Source organism: Stylophora pistillata, chromosome 4 (genome assembly GCF_964205215.1).
Source record: "Stylophora pistillata chromosome 4, jaStyPist1.2, whole genome shotgun sequence".
Classification (NCBI taxonomy): Eukaryota; Metazoa; Cnidaria; class Anthozoa; order Scleractinia; family Pocilloporidae; genus Stylophora; species Stylophora pistillata.
The window spans coordinates 37,092,086-37,110,557 of record NC_142522.1 but is presented as its reverse complement, the minus strand read 5'-3'; the positions used below and the strand labels follow the sequence as shown (position 1 = coordinate 37,110,557).

Genomic DNA, 18,472 nt, shown 5'->3' with positions numbered 1-18,472 from the left:
GCATTTAACCCTTAATCTGTCAGAATTTTTTGAATAATTATAGAAATTTCAAGAGTATTTTAAGAAAAAAATCATTAAAATTCGAGATTTTAACCAATCATGACTTATTACATATCATAATAAAGCTAATAAAATGTGCTATCGGATGGACTAGGATATGCTCGTTTTCTACATAAATTATGCTTATTTATTCCATACATTTGCATAAATTATGGAAATTTTCTTACTTTTTCAAAACAAATTACCAGAAAACACCAGAAATTTGCAAGGAAAATACAAATCTTACAAGTTTCTTCAAAAATGTACTTCTAGACAATATTTAGAAGATATTGTTCTGCCTGTGGTATTCTTCATGACAACCAGAACGGCATAAACGTTTCATGCAAGATCTGCAGCCAAAGCCAGTTTCCTTTCGCTTTGCTCCTTTCACTCCAATGCAACAGTGGTGACAAACTTCAGGAGCCCCAGGTCAGCAAGATTGACAGAATCATGGTCCCTTCCATGAAATGGAGGGGGAGGCATGGCTGGTGCTGGGCCAGGCTGACGTCGGCAAGAAAAATTTCCAATCAGCTTGTGGATGACACCAGCCATAAATTTGTCATGGGACAATGGCTTTGGGGGTTTTTGTGGAGGTGGCATGTTCATAATTCGGAAATTTTCCTTGTACACAATGTATGCATTGACCATAATTGCATCCAAAAAGTTAACAAACATTCTCACCCACCATCTCCTGGACTTGCGATCAATAGCATAATTGCGCACCATTTGATCATGTCGATCGACAGCACCCATGTTCTTATTGTAGTCAACTGCACATGGCGAGCAGGGCAAATTTACCTGTTCACCTCTTCTCAGTTTTCTGGTGATTGTGCAATTGCCATGAGAAGAGTGCACATTTGATAAAAAAGAAACATGTTTGGTATCTTTCCACACTGTGCAAACTGTTGTTTCAGATGCCACAGTATGAAATTCACCACGCTTCATTTGTTTTAGTAAGTTTTTACCCTGCAAAGCCTTTGGGTAATTTTTTCGATTATTTCTTATTGTTCCCACAACACTGATTGATAGCTCACTCAACTCTTGCAAAAGGGGAATGCTGGTAAAGAAATTGTCAATGTACAATACAGTTCCTCTGTCCTGAAGTTGCGCAACTAGGTCAGTAACAACCCGATGTGCTAGACCTTTTTCAGCATTTCCACCAGATTTCCCTGTGTACACCTGGAAATCATAAAGGTATCCACAACACGAACAAGCCAATTCCCAGATTTTTGTACCTCTTTTGATTGGTTTCATGGGAAGGTACTGTTTGAAAGGATTTCTCCCTTTTCCCTTTACCATGTGCTCATCAACACAAACTTTCTGGCCAATATTGTATGAATGCTCGAATTTTTCTTTCATTCCATTGATCATGGGCCTTAACTTGTAGAGCTTATCATTGGCATCATCAGTAGGAGCAGGCTGCCTTGTGTTGTCAGCCAAATGAAAATTCTGCCACAGTTGCCAGAATCGGTTCCTGGTAAAAACACTTTGCATTGCAGGAACAGCAAATACCCAATCCCGAGAAAAGTAATGATCAAAATTGGGCAGTCTGTGTAAAGCCATGAAATAAAGGGCACCAACAAATGCTTTCATCTCATCTTTATTTGTGTCACAGAGCCAAGTTTTTCTTTGTTTCTGGGCAACATACAGATTTGTTTGTTCTACTAAAATATCCCAGAGTTCTTCAGGGAATAAAAGACTAAAAAAATTTACTGGCTCAGAGTCAGCTTCCAGAAGAGTAATAGGGCCGTGCTGCCCCCTGTATTCAGGAAATGAAACAACAACATTCTCATCACGATTTCCCCACCTTATAGCTGAATTGTCTTCATCACGTCGGTTTGCAGGGGATCGTGATCTTGCCCCTCGTGCAGCAGTTCCGCGTGCTCCTCTGCCACGTGGTCTTCCCCTACTCGATCGTCTTCTAGTGGAATTTGTTGTTTCATTTCGCTGAAAATCACTCTCACTATCATCCGATTCCAAAGGTGGAATAGCTTCATGTTCTATTTCACTCGCAGAATTGTATGATTCGTCAGAGTCTGTATTAGACCCGTCCATATTGCTTTCTTGATCTCCTTCTTCCCCCTCGAAGTCAGAGACATCGCTATCCTCGGGAACATCCATGACAATCCTAGCAACTTCCTCTGCTGTATATGTTCTTGCTTGTCTTGCCGCCATGTTGAAATCGCTCTTAGAAAGTTTTACCAAATTTGAGCGAAAAATGACTGAATTATGGCTTCAAACGCAAAGCTAATTTTACCTACGCCATCTTTAAATACCCTTCAGGACATTTAAATCGAAGGCTTGAAGAAAAAACACCAAATTCAAGAGAAATAATACAGTCCAGTTCGTGAAAAAATTTCAGCAGGTTCGTAAACAGCCTTAGACATGAAAACGAGGCTTATAGCCGACCTGGGAGAACTCTACTTCATGTAAACAACGATTTTTGTCCATGACGTCATATGCGCGGAATAATCCGCGCTTGACAGATTAAGGGTTAAATCAAGTTTATCCAAAGCAAATGCTCATGAAAGTGAATTTCTTTTACTGAGGAACCTTCGGTGATCTTTTGTAAATGTAAAATGCTTGTACGACGAAGCGCAAAGAAAATAGTTCTCGTGGGTGCCCGTGCAAAGGGAGAAACGTGCTGTGTACAGATGAATGTAAATGTGGAACAAGCAGTAAACCTTGCAGAAACAGGGTGTGCATATAAAGTCGAATACACGCATATAAAGTTGTATACATTCACTTCTTTTGTGGCTCGAATGTCCAAAAAGCATACGAAATAAATTGTGTATTCCCTTTCTTCAGGATTCGAACGAGCAGTCGTCATCTGCCCATATTTATGAAAGCCGTAGAGTTCGCCTGAGGCTTACCTGTATTCCAATTATAATGTGTAGTAGAATAAAAATCTGCCTCGCAAATGCTACAAATGTCTGTGATATCTGGCATTATTTTATTTTCCTATCAGTAAAATCACTGTCGCTGGATGACTCATAACCTGCATCAAATTTTGCCTGCAGCCACAACTTAAATGTCTTTTCTTCCACATAAATACGCTTATGGTTCCTCAGCCACGCTTTCTTGTATTCCCCTCTGTCTTCAATCTTTCGTTTCCGCCCTGAGTTAATGCGTTTACCGCCATGTCCGGATCCTCCGCTAGACGCCATTTTGAATTTGTGAATGCAACTTGAAAAAGTCGGCTACACGAGCATGCGCAGACCGTGACCGTGTCCCTTTAATTCTGATCTAATAGCTGAAGTAATGGATGTGAACGTTCTGAACAGCCAAGCCAATACCAACGGTCCTAATAATTCGCCGAAACACTTGCTGGAGTAGACTTTTACTTTTTCTTAGAACGTGGACACATAAAGCAATGTCTTTGACAATTCATCTTCACGTCACGTATCGTCACATCAAGTCACACACAGATTTCTTCCTTAGCAACTTTTTTCTCGGTAAATCTTAGCCTTTCGTGTAGCCGTAACCACCCCCCCCCCTCCCCCAGTAGAAACGTTTTTCCTTGTGGGGAAGGATACGGATAAACGTAAGCTAAGCAAATCTCCTTGTTGAAAACCTGATGACTCAGATTTTGTCAAAGAAAACTTGCAACAGCAAATACAGCCTGAAAAAATCTTCAAATCCTGTGCATTGCCGCTGATTAATTAATTACAGTCAAGACAGACGTCAAATGTTGGGCAAGAGCAAAAGATCATTTTTGACCAGGACTGAGCACACCAATTTCCCGAACAAATTTTAGACTAAAACCTAAGAGCCGACCGGTGCCACGCAATATTCACGAAAAAAGTTAAACTTTCGTAGAAATCTTTAAAGGGCGATAAAAGTTATGGAAAGAAAAACTAAAGTCATAGAATTCCTGTGAAAGTTGCCTTTGACGGCCTGGAGGCGCGATGTTGAAACACCATTTTTGGATGCAGTCGATTCGTCGTTCGCACATGCGCAGACGTTTGACCGATGTGCCTCTTTTTCACCCTACCGGAGGGGAACAGTTATCTATCACTGACTCCACTCAACCTCGAGAATTGGTGTCCTGTAACTGGTACGTGTAATAAATTCTTGTCAGATTTCAGTGAGTTTTGAACTCTTGGCGATCGTTCGACACTTTTTCGCGATAGTGACTTTCTGGACAAGTACCTGGCCTACAAAAACGGAATCTGAGAGTTCGAGACGGCTTTCTTAGGGCTTGTGCTTCTCTTTCTTCTCGAGAATCCTTGCATTTTACCATCACCACTCGGCGAAGAGTTCTTCTCTGAGCTGGCGCTGATCTCCGCGTAAAACACTTTCGACTCATTTCGTCCTGTTGTTGGAAAATAGCCGCCATACACCTGAGAGGTATTCGTCCGCGGTGAACTAAATCCTGCGGGATTTATTTGATGCAAGGAGTTGTTCACCATGTAAAATGTCGGAAGGGCTCGTGATCGTTTGGTGTAACTCATCTTTGGCATCAGATTTGACCTAGGGGACGTCAGACTGTCCTGATCGTGTGAACTTCGTGTGGGAACAGCCTTCAGGTAATTACTCAGGGAAAGGTTACTTATTTCTCTCTTTAGATGAAAGTCGGGAGCGGTTTGTTTGGGTGATCGAGGGCTACATGGCGACTTTTCATCATTAGCAGAGATTGGTAATGAATGCTTGACGGAATTTTGACCATTTTCTTCAGTACAAGCACTGCTGTCTGTAACTTTATCTACGGAACAGGCTGTTATGACAGAATCGTCTAGTTTTTCAGAAGAATTCTTAGCCTCTTCCATGGACCCTGGTGAATTGTTATTTCGATCTGCCTGGCTCTTGGATGAAGGCTTCTCTCGTCTATCTGCTTTTCGTTTCGATTCAGGTTCCCCGTCCACAGGATCATCAAATGAACCAAAAGGAATAATGAACACAGGCCTCAACTCGTTATTATTGTTCTCGCTTGAACTTCCATTCTCAGTTTTGCTCTTTCTGTGTTTCCCGTCAGAGTTTCCCAGAACTGGAAGCTTAAGAAATGGGTCTGTGTTGGCAGTAACCACAGTTGAACTTCTGTGGTCACTGTGTGAAAAAAATGAACTGTCTGAGAATAGGGTTGGGAAGCCTCTCTCCAAACTCACAGCAACGTCTCTACCTTTCAACTGAGTGTTAAATTGCCTCACTTTATCAATAGGATCGACCAGTGCATCGCCAACTTGCCCTCGAGATACGGACAAAGATTCCCCTTTCAGTCTATAATCACCATTTTCCTGAAGCCGCTGAAAAGTTTCAGTTAGTAGTTTTTCACTGAATCCCTTACATATCTTTCCTGTCAAGGGTTTAGGAATTTCACAATGTCTACACGTGGCTGTCTTGCACTTCTTCTCCTTGCAAGACCTCATGCGTAGACTTCCCAGATTGCTGCAGGAGGCTATCGGTATTTCCATGTCTGACTTGGATGAACTCACTACTTGTGTCTGATACCCATCTTTTCTGTACATAGGGGTACAAGATTTGGATATCCATCTCTTTGTAATGTCTTTTTTCAGTTTTCCATACTTGGCGCTGTTGATCCGCATTGACTGACAACGGACGGCATTGAAGTAAATGTTTCCTCCGTAACCTTGCCAAAGCTGCAGAGGAGACAAACCCACAATCACATTCAAAACTGGAAAGTGTCTAGACGAACTGAACAAGGTTTGATATCATTTGGCGTATTACAATGAACACTAAGTTCGGGGGACACCCTCAATGTACTACAAAATATGCACCCTAAATGGAGGTGGGCATCCTGAAAGAGAAGTTCCATTCTACTTAAGTAAAAATGGCAAAGAAAAAATACTATCAATGTTATTGATAATAATACCAATACTATTGATGGTGGTACCTGAAGTCTTAAGACATACCTTCAAGCCTTCACCGGTGGACTTAGACAGTAGTCCTAGCTGATGGTGCACTGATGTTGGGGCTGTTTTTGGAGCAGCTGATAGGTTACAGTCCCTAACACTGTTGTAAGACACAAGTGACAGATCATCACAGTCACTAGCAGCCACTAGACATTGAACAACTTTGGGTCCGGCTGCCCCTTTCTGCCTAGCAATAGACCAGAAAAAAAAACAAATTTTATTGAGCCGCAATCGGCGAGATAAGAAGCACGAATAGTTGACAGTACTCGCCAGTCGCCATTGTGACCTGATTAAAGACTTCACATGTCACATGTGGGTGGATCAAACCAAAGCGAAAGTTAAAGGATTTACTTTCCGGAAGAATCGCTCGGCAGCAATGCTGGATGAAGTCACTAATATATCATAACTTCACATAATATTGTCAGTCTCTATCGAAGTGTCTTCTCTCGGAGCACAACGATTTTTTCATCGAGCAATATTTAACGTGACAAACATGTACTTGTTCATTCAGCATTTGAAAAGTCCATGCCACCTTAAAATTCACATAGCTAGAGTTAACGAAATTTTCTTCGCTTGCTATTCTTCGGCATTATGTGTTTAAAAAAGAGACGCGAAGCTAAACGTCTCGAGACAGATGACAGCAAGCCAAAACTGTTCACCTTCCCTGTGGTGAACTTTTTCACATTTAATCGATCACGAGTGCACACAAAACGAAAATATCTAATCGTATGTCCACTCGAACAGTAACCCCTTGAGAGTGTTTTCTTTTGTTAATTCGTTTTTCTCTTCAGTAAGAGAGAAATCAACCTTACAACAATCACACGACGGGCGGATTTGTTGAAGCGAATAAAAATAGGAGCCTATGATTACATCAATTTCAAATTTTATTCTATGCAGGTTAGACTCAGTGGCTTAATTGTAACGTATGTAAAATCTAACTTTTGTTGCGCTTATTTCAAGTAAGCTTTTGTAATTTTGACAAAAGCCATTAACGTCATGTCAATGCACCCTGCCTAATAAAGTTGGAAAGATACAATGTATATATGAAGTTCATATATTTTGAACTGCGGTATTAGATACGTATGATGCATGATCTTCGCAGTAGAGCGCGCTATTTATGCAATAGCGAAAATCAGACCTGAAAAAATTAGGCCTATACGGGATTCGAACCACTGACCTCTGCGATACTAGTGCAGCGCTCTATCAATTGAGCTAACAAGCCAACTGGGAGCAGGCCGTTAAGTTGATTCGTAATAAACCCGTGATGATAAATCAGATACAATGTTTGTGTATAATGTATAATGTATAATGTATAAAGATGGAAAGATGGAGTGCTTTCACGACGCGTGTCCTGCGTGAGCTAAAACAGCGAAGTTGAATCATGTGATCAGGCTAAAAATTTTAATTAGTAACGCAACAACTAATCTCTGACGACTAATTCATGTAAATCATTTCCCTGAGAACTCAAGACTCGAACTTCCGTAGCCTGACAGGAATTTCCTTCAGCTTGATTTTGCATGAGCTTCATTGGTGTTGTAGCAAGAAAAGAGAGAAGGCTTCGGCCTGTAATCAACAATTCTTACAGGTAAGCATGTCATTATCAGTTTTCAGTTTTACAGTATCGAAGTGAACGAATCCGTGAATTAAATCAAGCACAATGTGGTAAATGCGTCTACAAATCGGCAAGAAGTTCCTGACACTAAAAATAAAGTCGTTGTTGATGTCTTCGTCAGAAAAGAATACACTTTATGAAAACCTCTCACATTTTCGCTAATTACAACTTATTGCTGAGTTCATTAGGGACCTTAAGCAACCACGACGGCGACGGAAACGAGGACGTGGAAAAACAAGAGATCTAATTGGCAGAACAATAGCCCAGCACGTGCATTTTGAAACTTTGTACATTTCTTAGCTGTCCTATGCAAAACAACAACGTGAAATTTCCATTTGGAACTCAACGCTACTTCTATACGTCATGCTGAAGTTGAGCTGTGGCGCCGTATGAGACAGTAAGCTCATGCAGCCATTTTTGAAATTCTGACTAAGAGTAGAAATTCATATTTTAATCGAAGTCTTCCTTGGCGTTGCCGTCCTGACTGCTTAAGGTCCCTAATATCTCTTAAGCAAAGGTTGAAGTCCACAACAGACAATCATCCAATCGTGAACCATCGAAGAGAAGAAAAAACAATCGTACAGAGTAATTTTTTCCGCTGAGATGAATACAATTGTCTACATCTGTTGATTCCCTCTGTGCAATTTACATAAAAGTTTTCACCTTTCTTCAACGTTTTTGTGGGATTATGTACATCGTACTCTTAAAAGTTTTCGACAGATTCGAGGAATTCATTACATGATTCAACATTTCCAGAACTGTCTAAATATTTAAAGGAAATTTAAATTTAAGCATTTTACTTTCATGGTTCAACTAGATTACGTTTACGTAAAACTGACAAAGGGTGAAATATCATACGCAATGTAAGATTCTAAGTTAAAAGATAACGAGACTTAATTAGGTAAGGTTATCAAAGCATTGCAGCAGTACAAAGCAGGAAATATCGAAAGCGGAAGTTGAAACCGAACTTAATCACTTGTTTTCTTTCAAAGTGGTAAAACATTAGGGTCACAAAGGCTTCTTGATCTTTTTCGATATATGCAAATACGTCTTCACAACATTGCTTAGGTTTGAGGGGAGAAGAGATGGTATTTTAGACTCCACTGCGGGTCTATCCGCACTGAGAGCTCGTGTGGTGAGGAAGCGGGCAAACATAAGTAACATGGGTGAGAACAAGCATGCTTGTCTCTCCAAAGGTTTAATTTGAATGGTTCCCTGAGGAAGTCATAATAAAACGCTGCCACATTTCATAAGATTACGCAAAACAACGTCGTGTCATAATTATGAAAAGAAAATGAACACGCCGGTACCTTCGGGAAATCTTTCCACGAGGACAGAATCGGGGATTTAGACACAAACCTAAACAAAATTTCTTCCTAGACCAAATGCCTAAGCGAAATGCTTCTAGTTCTTGACTAAAATGAAGGTAAGTCGGGAACCTGTTCATTTTGTAGACATTCAAAATGTAGTGCAAAATAGATCGATATATATTTAATCATTTTTCTTCTAATAAACATATTTACTACGTTCGTTTAGTCGTACTGGAATTCAACTCCATTCACTCCACAAACGATCTTGAAAAACAACAAAAAAACGTCATTGATGGAAAACTTTTCCGAGGGGTTGTCTGTAGCAGTTGCGACCTCCATTACAGTAGCCAGTACAGTAGCCCTTTTCCTCATTACCACCTACCGTATTCCAAAAGCCATCGAACTGTGCAAGGACTGCCTAATTCTCCTCAAAAGCAAAACTTTGGTAAAAGAAGACCTTTTTGTTAAGGCTCTTTACTCAATGGTTTATAGTTCAACGTATGTCGCATACTATTGTATCCACGATTATACTAAAGCGATACATTATGGGAGGAAACTTCTGGCCATATCACGTGAAACTAATCACAGAAATCTCGAAATATGTTTAAGTCTCGAACTGGCAAGTATCTACTTTAAACAGTGCAAACAATATACGAAAGCAGAAGAGCTTTACAAGAGAGTCATTGATATCGCAGAAGAATCTGGTAATAGAAAGGGACAAGCTGATGGTTACGGATACTTGGGAGCAATGTTCTATTCGAAATCTGAGTATGAAAAGGCTAGAAATTACCATGAGTTGGCCCTTAAGTTAAGGGAAAAAATTGAAGACTGGGAAGGAGAAGCGGAGTCCTTGACAAGCCTTGGGAGTTTGTTTATGGATGTTAAAGAGCTTGCCAAAGCTAAACACTGTTTAGATAAAGCTCTTTGGATAGCTCAAGAAAGAGGCGACAGAAGGAGAGAAGCATACTATCTAGGGAGTCTTGGAGAGTTCTTCATGAATATGTCTGATAAAGTCCAGGCACAAGAGTACCTTGAGAAGGCACTTACTATCGCAACTGAAACTGAAGAAACAAAACTTCAAGTGTTTTACTCACGACATTTGGCAGAGTTATGCATTCCTCTTCGTGAATATGCAAAGGCCGAAAATTATCTTTGCAATGCGCTTAAAATTGCTCTGGAAACTTGTGATAGAGATGAGGAATTTTCATGTTATGAAGTGTTCGGAAATTTGTTTTATGCTCGTTGTGAATTTGCTGAAGCGAGGAAATACTTTGAAAGAGCAGTTTCCTTTAAAACAGAAATTGTCGACAAAAAAGGAGAATCCGTTTCGTGCATCAACTTAGGGAAAGTTTATTCATCCCTTGGCGACCCCGTCAAAGCCAAAGAGTATTTTGAAAGAGCACTCACGGCAATTAAAGGAACTGGTGACCAACACTTAGAGGCATTTTGTTATCAATCACTGGGACAAGTGGCTGAAATTACAAGTGAGTTTGGCAAGGCTATAGATTGTCTTGAAAAGGCGCTCGAAATCAATGTAAACATTGGGAATAGGAAAGGAGAGGCTTCTTGTTACGGAAATTTAGGGGCCATGTTTAAATGTGTTTGTAAGTACGACACGGCTGAGGAGTACCTTCAGAAAGCTCTTTCTCTCCAAAATGAAATAGGAGGAGATGACGAAAACATGGCCGCGTCCTATGGAAACCTCGGAATTCTGTTTCAATCTCGGGGAGAACATGACAAGGCGAAACAATATCTCGAGAAAGCACTGTCTATCACCAAAGAAGTTGGCAACAAAAGAGGAGAAGCTCAGAGTTACTGTAACCTAGGAACCGTGTTTCAATCTCTCGGAAAGATTAACTTCGCAATTGAATGTCATAGGAAAGCCCTTGCGATTAGATTGGAAATAAGTGACAAACGGGGGAAAGCGCTGTCGTATGGAAAATTAGGAAGTGTCTATCGATTTCTTTATGAAAACGACAAATGCAAAAGCTACTTGGAAGAAGCACTGACAATCATGAATGAGATTGGAGACAAACATGGAGAGGGTACAATATATCAATTCCTTGGAGAATTATTTGAATTATTTGGAGAGTATGAAAAGGCTTCAAACTACTATAGAAAAGCTCTTACGATCGCTATTGAAATTGGAAACCGAAGAGGAGAGGCCGATTGTTACTTACACTTATTCGGTGTGTTCAAATCTCTCGGTAAATATGCCGAGGCAAAAGAACATTCGCTGAAAGCCTTGACAATAGCAGATGAAATTGACCACAGAGACGGGCAAGCCTCAAGTTATGAATGCCTTGGCCATGTCTTTCAGTGCTTTGGTGAAAATGCAAAGGCTCAAGAATACTTCGAAAAGTCACTCAAGATAAATAGAGAACTTGGGAACAAACAAGGGGAGGCAGACAATTATGGAGATCTGGGAACCGTGTTCGTTTCCATTAGCAAGGTCTTTAAAGCCCAAGAATATTTGAGAAAAGCTCTTGAAATTAGACGGGAAATTGGTGACAGGTGCGGAGAAGCGGCAGATAACGCCAATCTAGGAATTGCGTATCACCACCTGGGTAAGAACGTCGAAGCTAAAGTGTATCTCAAAGAGGCTCTTCGGATCAGAACCGAAATCAACGACAGAAAAGGAGAAGCTTCGAGTTACAGGGCGTTAGCAACATTCTTTCTGGATGTCGGCGAATATGCTAAGGCCAAGTGGCACCTTGAGAAGGCAGTTGCGATTTGCATAGAAATTGGCGACAGAGACGGACAAGCCTTAAACCATATACAGCTGGGGTGTTTCTTCAGCGCAATTGGAGAATACTCAAAAGCTGAAGAGCATTGTTTCAAAGGCCTAATGATAAAAAAAGAAATTGGGGACAAGCACGGGGAGGCCATAGCCATGCACAATCTTGGTGATGATTTAGTATCTGTTGGCAGATACACGGAGGGAGATAGATATCTTCAGAATTCACTGGCCATTGCAAGATCTAGAGAAGTTGGTGACAAAAACAGTGAAGGTACGTCTTATTTCAGTTTAGGATCCCTGTTTAAAAGTCTCGGTGAGAATGCTAAAGCTACGCAGTATTACGAGAAAGCAATGGTGACGAGAATACAGATTGGTGAGAGAAACGGAGAAGGCGCGTGTTATAGAGAGCTGGCAAGTATTGCTCTAGCTGCTGGAGAGAAATGCAAAGCGGAAGAATATCTTGCGAAGGCACTCTCCATTATGGAGGAGACGGACAATAAAGACGGGAAGGCAGCAGTGTACGAGAGCCTTGGACGGATGTTCCTTATTCTTGGCGAATGGTTTGAGGCTAAAGAAAATTTCGAGAAATCACTCACGATCAGACAAGAAATCGGTGACAGGGGAGGAGAAGCAATGAACTTCCTTCAACTAAGTCAGGTGTTTGCCCTCTTTGGGGAAACTGCTAGGGCTGAAAACTTGATTAAGAAAGGTCTTCTCATAAGTAAGGATATTGGCGCTGGTAATATTGAGTGGAGATGCCTTTGCAGCCTTGCATATTTCAAGTTGAAAGACGACTCCAAACAAGCACTATCGTGTTTTTATGAAGCTGTTGAAAAATGCGAAGAGTTACGGGGTCTTGTTGGAGGGTGTGATCAGTTCAAAGTATCCTTTTCAGATGAACACTCTTTTCCGTATCAGTTTCTTAGCGAATTGCTTTCTCATGCGGGTAATCCTATCGAAGCCCTCCACGTTGCTGAGTTGGGAAGAGCTAGAGCTCTAGCAGACTTGATGTCAAGCAAGTATTCAATGGAAAATCGAATGCCAGCTAATCTTCAATCGTGGAATATTACTCAAGGGGTAATGGAGAAAGAAGATTACTCTACGTGCTTATACGTTTCTTACTTTGGCCAAGATGTGTCCTTGTGGATTCTCAAACGAGGCGGAGCCATTCACTTCAGAAGGTTGTTAGTGAATGAGGACAGTGCTACTAAAGGGTTTGTTGCACATCTGGATGATTTCTTTGTGAAAAACTTCAGAAACCTTAGAGTCACTCTCCAGGAACATTGCGAAGATCGATCTTTGAGTGACCTTCAACCTAGCCCAATATCACCTGCAGAAGAAGGGCTTGGAATGTTTCGCATTTTTGAAGAGGAAGAAGAGGAGGAAGAGGAAAGTCAAGATCCAGAAGTGGATAAATTGTTTTACAAAATGATTATTGCTCCGGTGGTTCACTTTTTAGAAGACCCAGAGATTCTTATTGTTCCACACCGTTCCTTGTACAGGGTTCCATTTGCAGCGCTACGAGATGAAAATGGGAAGTACCTGGCAGAAAAATTTAGAATCCGTATCGTTCCTTCCTTGCTGACTCTCAAACTCATACAGGACAGTCCACCTGACTACCACTACCAGACTGGGGCATTGATAGTGGGTGACCCTGTGGTTGGTCATGTATTATACAAGGGAAACACTCAGTACTTGTCACGACTTCCAGCGGCAAGAAGGGAGGCAGAGATGATTGGGCAGCTGATAGGTGTCACACCATTACTTGGAAAAAGCGCAACTAAGCAGGCGGTGCTTGAAAGGCTAAATTCAGTTGGGCTGATTCATTTGGCGGCACATGGAAATGCAGAAACAGGTGAAGTTGCTTTGTCCCCGGTACACCCCGACAACCGCATTCTTCAAGAAGAAGAATACTTACTTACAATGTCTGAGATTTCAAAAGTTCAACTTCGAGCTAAGCTGTTGGTGCTTAGCTGTTGTCACAGTGCAAATGGACAAATTCGAGCCGAGGGCGTTGTTGGCATAGCTCGAGCGTTCTTAGGATCCGGTGCACGATCAGTGTTGGTGGCTCTGTGGGCCATAGAAGACCGGGCGACGGAACAGTTTATGAGATGCTTTTACGAGCACCTGGTCCGTGGGGAAAGTGCCAGTAAGTCTCTTCACGAAACTATGAAGTGGATGAGGAGTCATGGCTACTCTGACATAGGACAGTGGGCGCCCTTCATGCTGATTGGCGATGACGTCACATTTGCATTCTCAAAAATGGTAAGTTTGAGTTGTAAGTGATATGAATGTCCTTTGTAGAGTAATCAGGGTCTACATATTTCCTATTTCTTGACTTTGGAGATAGAGTTTTGGAGGTATTGCCAATGAAAAAGTCAAAATTCAGAAAGGGCATATTCTTTTTTTTAACAGACCCTTACAAAAGGTAAAACTAATTTCTTTTCCTACGTTGAAGCTTTGGAGTCTAATAAATATAGCTTGAGCATTCTCAAATGCGTTTCTTTAACCACAGTTCAAATATATGATTTTCATATATTCTTAGCATTTGACTCATCATCTCACAGGTTTATTGCAAATCACCATCATGACCAGCTCACAGTTGGCTTGTTAGCTCAGTTGGTAGAGCACTGCACCAGCATTGCAGAAGTCATGGGTTTGAATCCTGTACAGGCCTAAATTTTTTTCAGGTCTTAATTTCACTATTGCTTAAATCGTGCTCCTCACAGCAAAGATCGTTCTCATATGCGTGAAAAAATGGATTGTCTATAATTAAGGATATCAGTGTGCAGCAAGTTCTGTGGCAGTCATAAACAGAAGTGATATATTTTTTAAACGTATCATTAGAGGGTTCGTGACAACCAATATTGTTGTAAATTCAACTTCCTCTTACTATCTGCAGAGTTCCAAGACAAAGACGTGATCAATGGTCCATCCACTCGCATCAGAGGAAAAGTCTTTTATGACATGGCTCAGAAACATAGATCAAACTTTTATTGAATAAGAAGTAGGAATTAATCAGTTAACTCGTGAATGTCAACCTTAAATTAATGATTTCGAACTGAGGCTTCCAATCAGTCAGCCTAATTACACATTGAAATATTGGAAGTAAAATTTTCCTTTGCTTCGCTAGTGGTAATTCAAAGTGGCGACAATATTTAGTTAGAATAATCTTCATGGCAATAGAGATCACAGTCAGTCTATGTAATAAGTACTGAAGCATTTGAAGCCAGAACAACACAAAATGATTTTGTTTTGGCTCTCATCAAAATTTTAAGGGTACACCAGGGGTTTTCTGCTCCTCTCTTTTTCACAATAAAAGAAAGAAAAATTAAAAACTACTCAACAATCATTTTTAACCCAAGCTGTGCACATGCCACTGCCAAATCTTAGTCCTATCTTAGAAGCTTAATTACAAAGTTTGGACATCAGATTTTTATCAACTAGGACCAAACCCACTAAAGAACATCCTGTACACTAATAGCAAGAACATGTTTACCAGGAACCAAAAATTTTTCAAGTGGGTAACTTCATTGGTTATAAAGTAACTGCCAGTATCTGTTTTTTCACCTCACAAAAACAAATGAGAAGAATACTGTTTAATTTATGTCAGCATGCCATGCAGAGCTCTAGGAGTGAAGCCCCTCACTCCTACAGTTTCACATGGCACACTTACAAGAATCATTTTCCACTGATTTACTCTCACTCATGCAATAGACATCACCGAAAAAGAGGGACTGCTTTTAATCTACCACAATACAATGAAGACCCCCAAAAATTCCTACAATCCTGGTTTTTTTTCAATTAATTTGAGGTAGCAAACTATTGTTAGTAGCATGTTACTTGTGGGATTCTTTTATTGTGGAAATTAATTTTCCCATTCATGATAATCTGTAAAAATTACTATCAGCAAAACTTCCATGCTACATGAACTGTGACAATCAATTGGAACTGAGTCGGAGGGCCCAGAATGATATGTTTTAAGTAAGGATAAACACTGTCTGCATCTCAGCCTCATTATCTTGATTTAGATGTTAGCCTAATACCATACTTTATGACTAAAAAACATTTTACCCTCTAGCAAGCTTGATTGAAAACATATTTTTTGTATGTCATTATACCTGTTTCTATTCAGGGTGACTTTTGAACTCTTTCACAAGATATTTGAACCAGTATCTACCAGTAATTAATACAAATTATCACTGACCATGACTCCAAAAATGACAGTAGTATCAAAAATGTATTTAATTAAGTTAGCCACAGTGGAAGAATTGATACTTAAATTCACAGAGTGAAGGGGTTCAAAAGACTTGAAAAGTTAACCCTTGACTCCAAGAGTGACTTAAGCCTAATTTCTCCACACAATATCACCCCTGAAATTCTCGAGTGTTACACAAATTCTCCTTGGCAACACCTTCAGAAATGTATAGAGAACAGTGTGGAGAATATGCATATTGATGTCACGAAGAACAAGATTAAAAATGTTGCAATCAACAAATATTAAAACTTACTCTGAGTTGTCTATATTTGGCTCTTTATCATCCAAACTTTCTTGTTCCTCTTCAATCTCTTCTTCCTCTTCAGCCAGTTCCCATTTACTGAGGTACTTATCGTTAGCATAGTGACTGATCAATTCTCGCCTGTCGTCATCATCACAGTCACTCTCCTGGTCCCCAACAGATAGACCATCTACAATCTGTACTTGCATGTTAGTCAGCTGGCTCATTGTAGTGTACAGTCACACCCATGCTAATTGAGTTGGGTCACATCATTTGATATCTCCAGTGTTCTATCTATATGAATCAAGGATCCAGTTAAAGTACTAACATTCACATGGACTTTCTTCTCTCTAACTTATAATGGCTGATTTCATTTTGTTCAAATTCTAAAAATTGTGTCAGTTATTAGGCTGTGATAGTTCTAGTTTTTCTGCCAACAGAGACTAGCTCTGAGTTTTCTATGAGCACACCCTTGGAATAGCATGGGAACATGCAGTTATATATGTGATATGAATCATGTCATCTCAAAAAAAAGAAAAACCAACAACAAAATAAGATGCTGACATTATCTTATCAAAACCAAAAAATTACAACTTTTGTGGTTACTGTGAAGTTTTACAAGATAAAAATTCAGTGTAACGCTTGCCCAACACGACAAGGTCAAGCATAAAAAGTGGCATATCGTGATGTTGGGCAAAAATTGTAAAAAAAATGCCTAAATTTACTTTATAACAGATATAAACAAACCTATGGCAACTGTCTCGTTAACAAGAACGGTCTTCCTGTGTATATTCAATAATTCGTCGTATCTTGGGGGCATAAATTTGTGAGAAAATCTTTTCATGAAGATTTAAAACTAGCATCACTGAAAAATTTAAATCAACATGCTATTGAGGTTTCGAGAGGTTTGACACAGGCATGCTTTGAAAGATGAGATAATGACTCCTCGATCGCTAAGTAAATGAGACCTAAACGGCACTTTATATTTGATAAAGTACGCACAAAATTTCAAGATCTGTCGCATAACTTTTTACAATACAATTGAATGCAAGTGAAATAAAGTATTTTAACTAAGAAAGTTTGTGTTAAGGAAAATCATTCTCAAGAAGCACGAGAAAGGTGATTGTGAATTATTGTAAACAAATTTCTCGTCTGCCGTCACACTTTCACTACAATAACATTTAATAACACATTAACTGAAAATAAAATCAAAATCGTACACTGAACAAAATTCTATGCATCACAACTAAACCATTTAAGGCTTTCAAGCAGGGCACATGAAACGGTTGCAAATCTTTTCGAAAACCAACCGTGGTTGATTTGATAAGAGATAACTTCGAAAAGAAGACGGAGAAATTGAAATCAAAACGATCAGGCATCAATAATTAAACAGAAATCTACTCACCTGGTTTATTTTGACTCTTTAGCTGTTCAGTTCTACTTTTTTCCAAAGAGTCGACCGAAATCCCGTCAAATTCGCTTGCAGTAGCAATCAACGGGCAATTACGATACTAATGTTTTGAGTTAGAAAAGGACCTCACGTTAATGTTCGATGTCAACTAATTGCCTCGTTTACTTCGCAACGAAATTATGCATGAAAAGAACAAAGCTGAGATTCATCAATATTCATGTATCAATTAGACAGTTCCTTATTAACTGTTTTACAGATCTACTCATAAAAGACGTATTCAATATTGTATTCAATTAAAGTGATTTGAAGACAAAAGCTCTTCGGAGAGAAATTAACACGTCGCTTGGGCGCTATGTTGTTCGCATACTTTCTCAGGTCTCCAAAAATGTAAATCTTGTTAGGTAAAAGTAATTAAATTGGAACCTTGGCTCATGTTACTTCAGTAAACTAAACAAAGAAAAAATATATGACATTGCGTAGTTACTCACCACTTCCAGTTTTCAAGAGCGCAAGAAATGGCGTCGTTTATATTAGGGCAAATATTTTAGGAGGGGTGGGTCAGGATATTCGGGAGAGGCGAGGGGGACTGTTTTGTAATCGGGAAACTAGGAAGCCGGTATTCTGAAGGCAATCAGGTTCCGAATTAAAGCGGTAATTTCGTCTTGATCTCTCTTGAATAAAAGCGAAAATTGTCAAGTGCCTTAAAATAAACACTGCAACCATTTGTAAACCCAACTTGGATTAGCTAACCCTCAAACATACTAACATCAGTATGCATATTCTCCATACCGTCCTCTATACATCTAGTTAGGTGCTGACAACGAACATTTGTTTAATCAATAATCAGAGCTTTATTAGTTGGCAATCAGATCCTTTATCCTCTCAACTAAGTATACGATTCAAGGGATGATATTGTAAGGAGAAGTTAACTGTTTCAAACAAAAAGAAAAAGAGGATGAAGGGAACAAACAACTGCTTCTATTAAAGGGGA

General features: G+C 39.8%; 2 protein-coding genes and 1 non-coding gene across 3 annotated transcripts; 2 read left to right on the top strand and 1 right to left on the bottom strand.

Annotated features, from left to right (window-relative positions):
- Positions 1–2,973: 2,973 nt before the first annotated feature.
- Positions 2,974–17,948, bottom strand: LOC111328803 (uncharacterized). Its single transcript, XM_022933316.2, has 4 exons — positions 17,476–17,948; positions 16,083–16,364; positions 5,910–6,096; positions 2,974–5,636 (listed from the first exon to the last, which is right to left on the bottom strand). The coding sequence occupies exons 2-4, from the start codon at positions 16,295–16,297 to the stop codon at positions 4,197–4,199; spliced, it is 1,842 nt and encodes a 613-aa protein (XP_022789051.1). The 5' UTR covers positions 16,298–16,364; positions 17,476–17,948; the 3' UTR covers positions 2,974–4,196.
- LOC111328802 (uncharacterized) lies at positions 9,058–15,689 on the top strand. Its single transcript, XM_022933314.2, has 2 exons — positions 9,058–13,836; positions 14,474–15,689. Exons 1-2 carry the CDS (start codon positions 9,124–9,126, stop codon positions 14,492–14,494), a joined length of 4,734 nt encoding a protein of 1,577 aa, XP_022789049.2. The 5' UTR covers positions 9,058–9,123; the 3' UTR covers positions 14,495–15,689.
- Positions 14,176–14,248, top strand: Trnaa-agc (transfer RNA alanine (anticodon AGC)). Its single transcript has one exon. It is a non-coding gene; the product is annotated as a tRNA-Ala (tRNA).
- Positions 17,949–18,472: the final 524 nt, after the last annotated feature.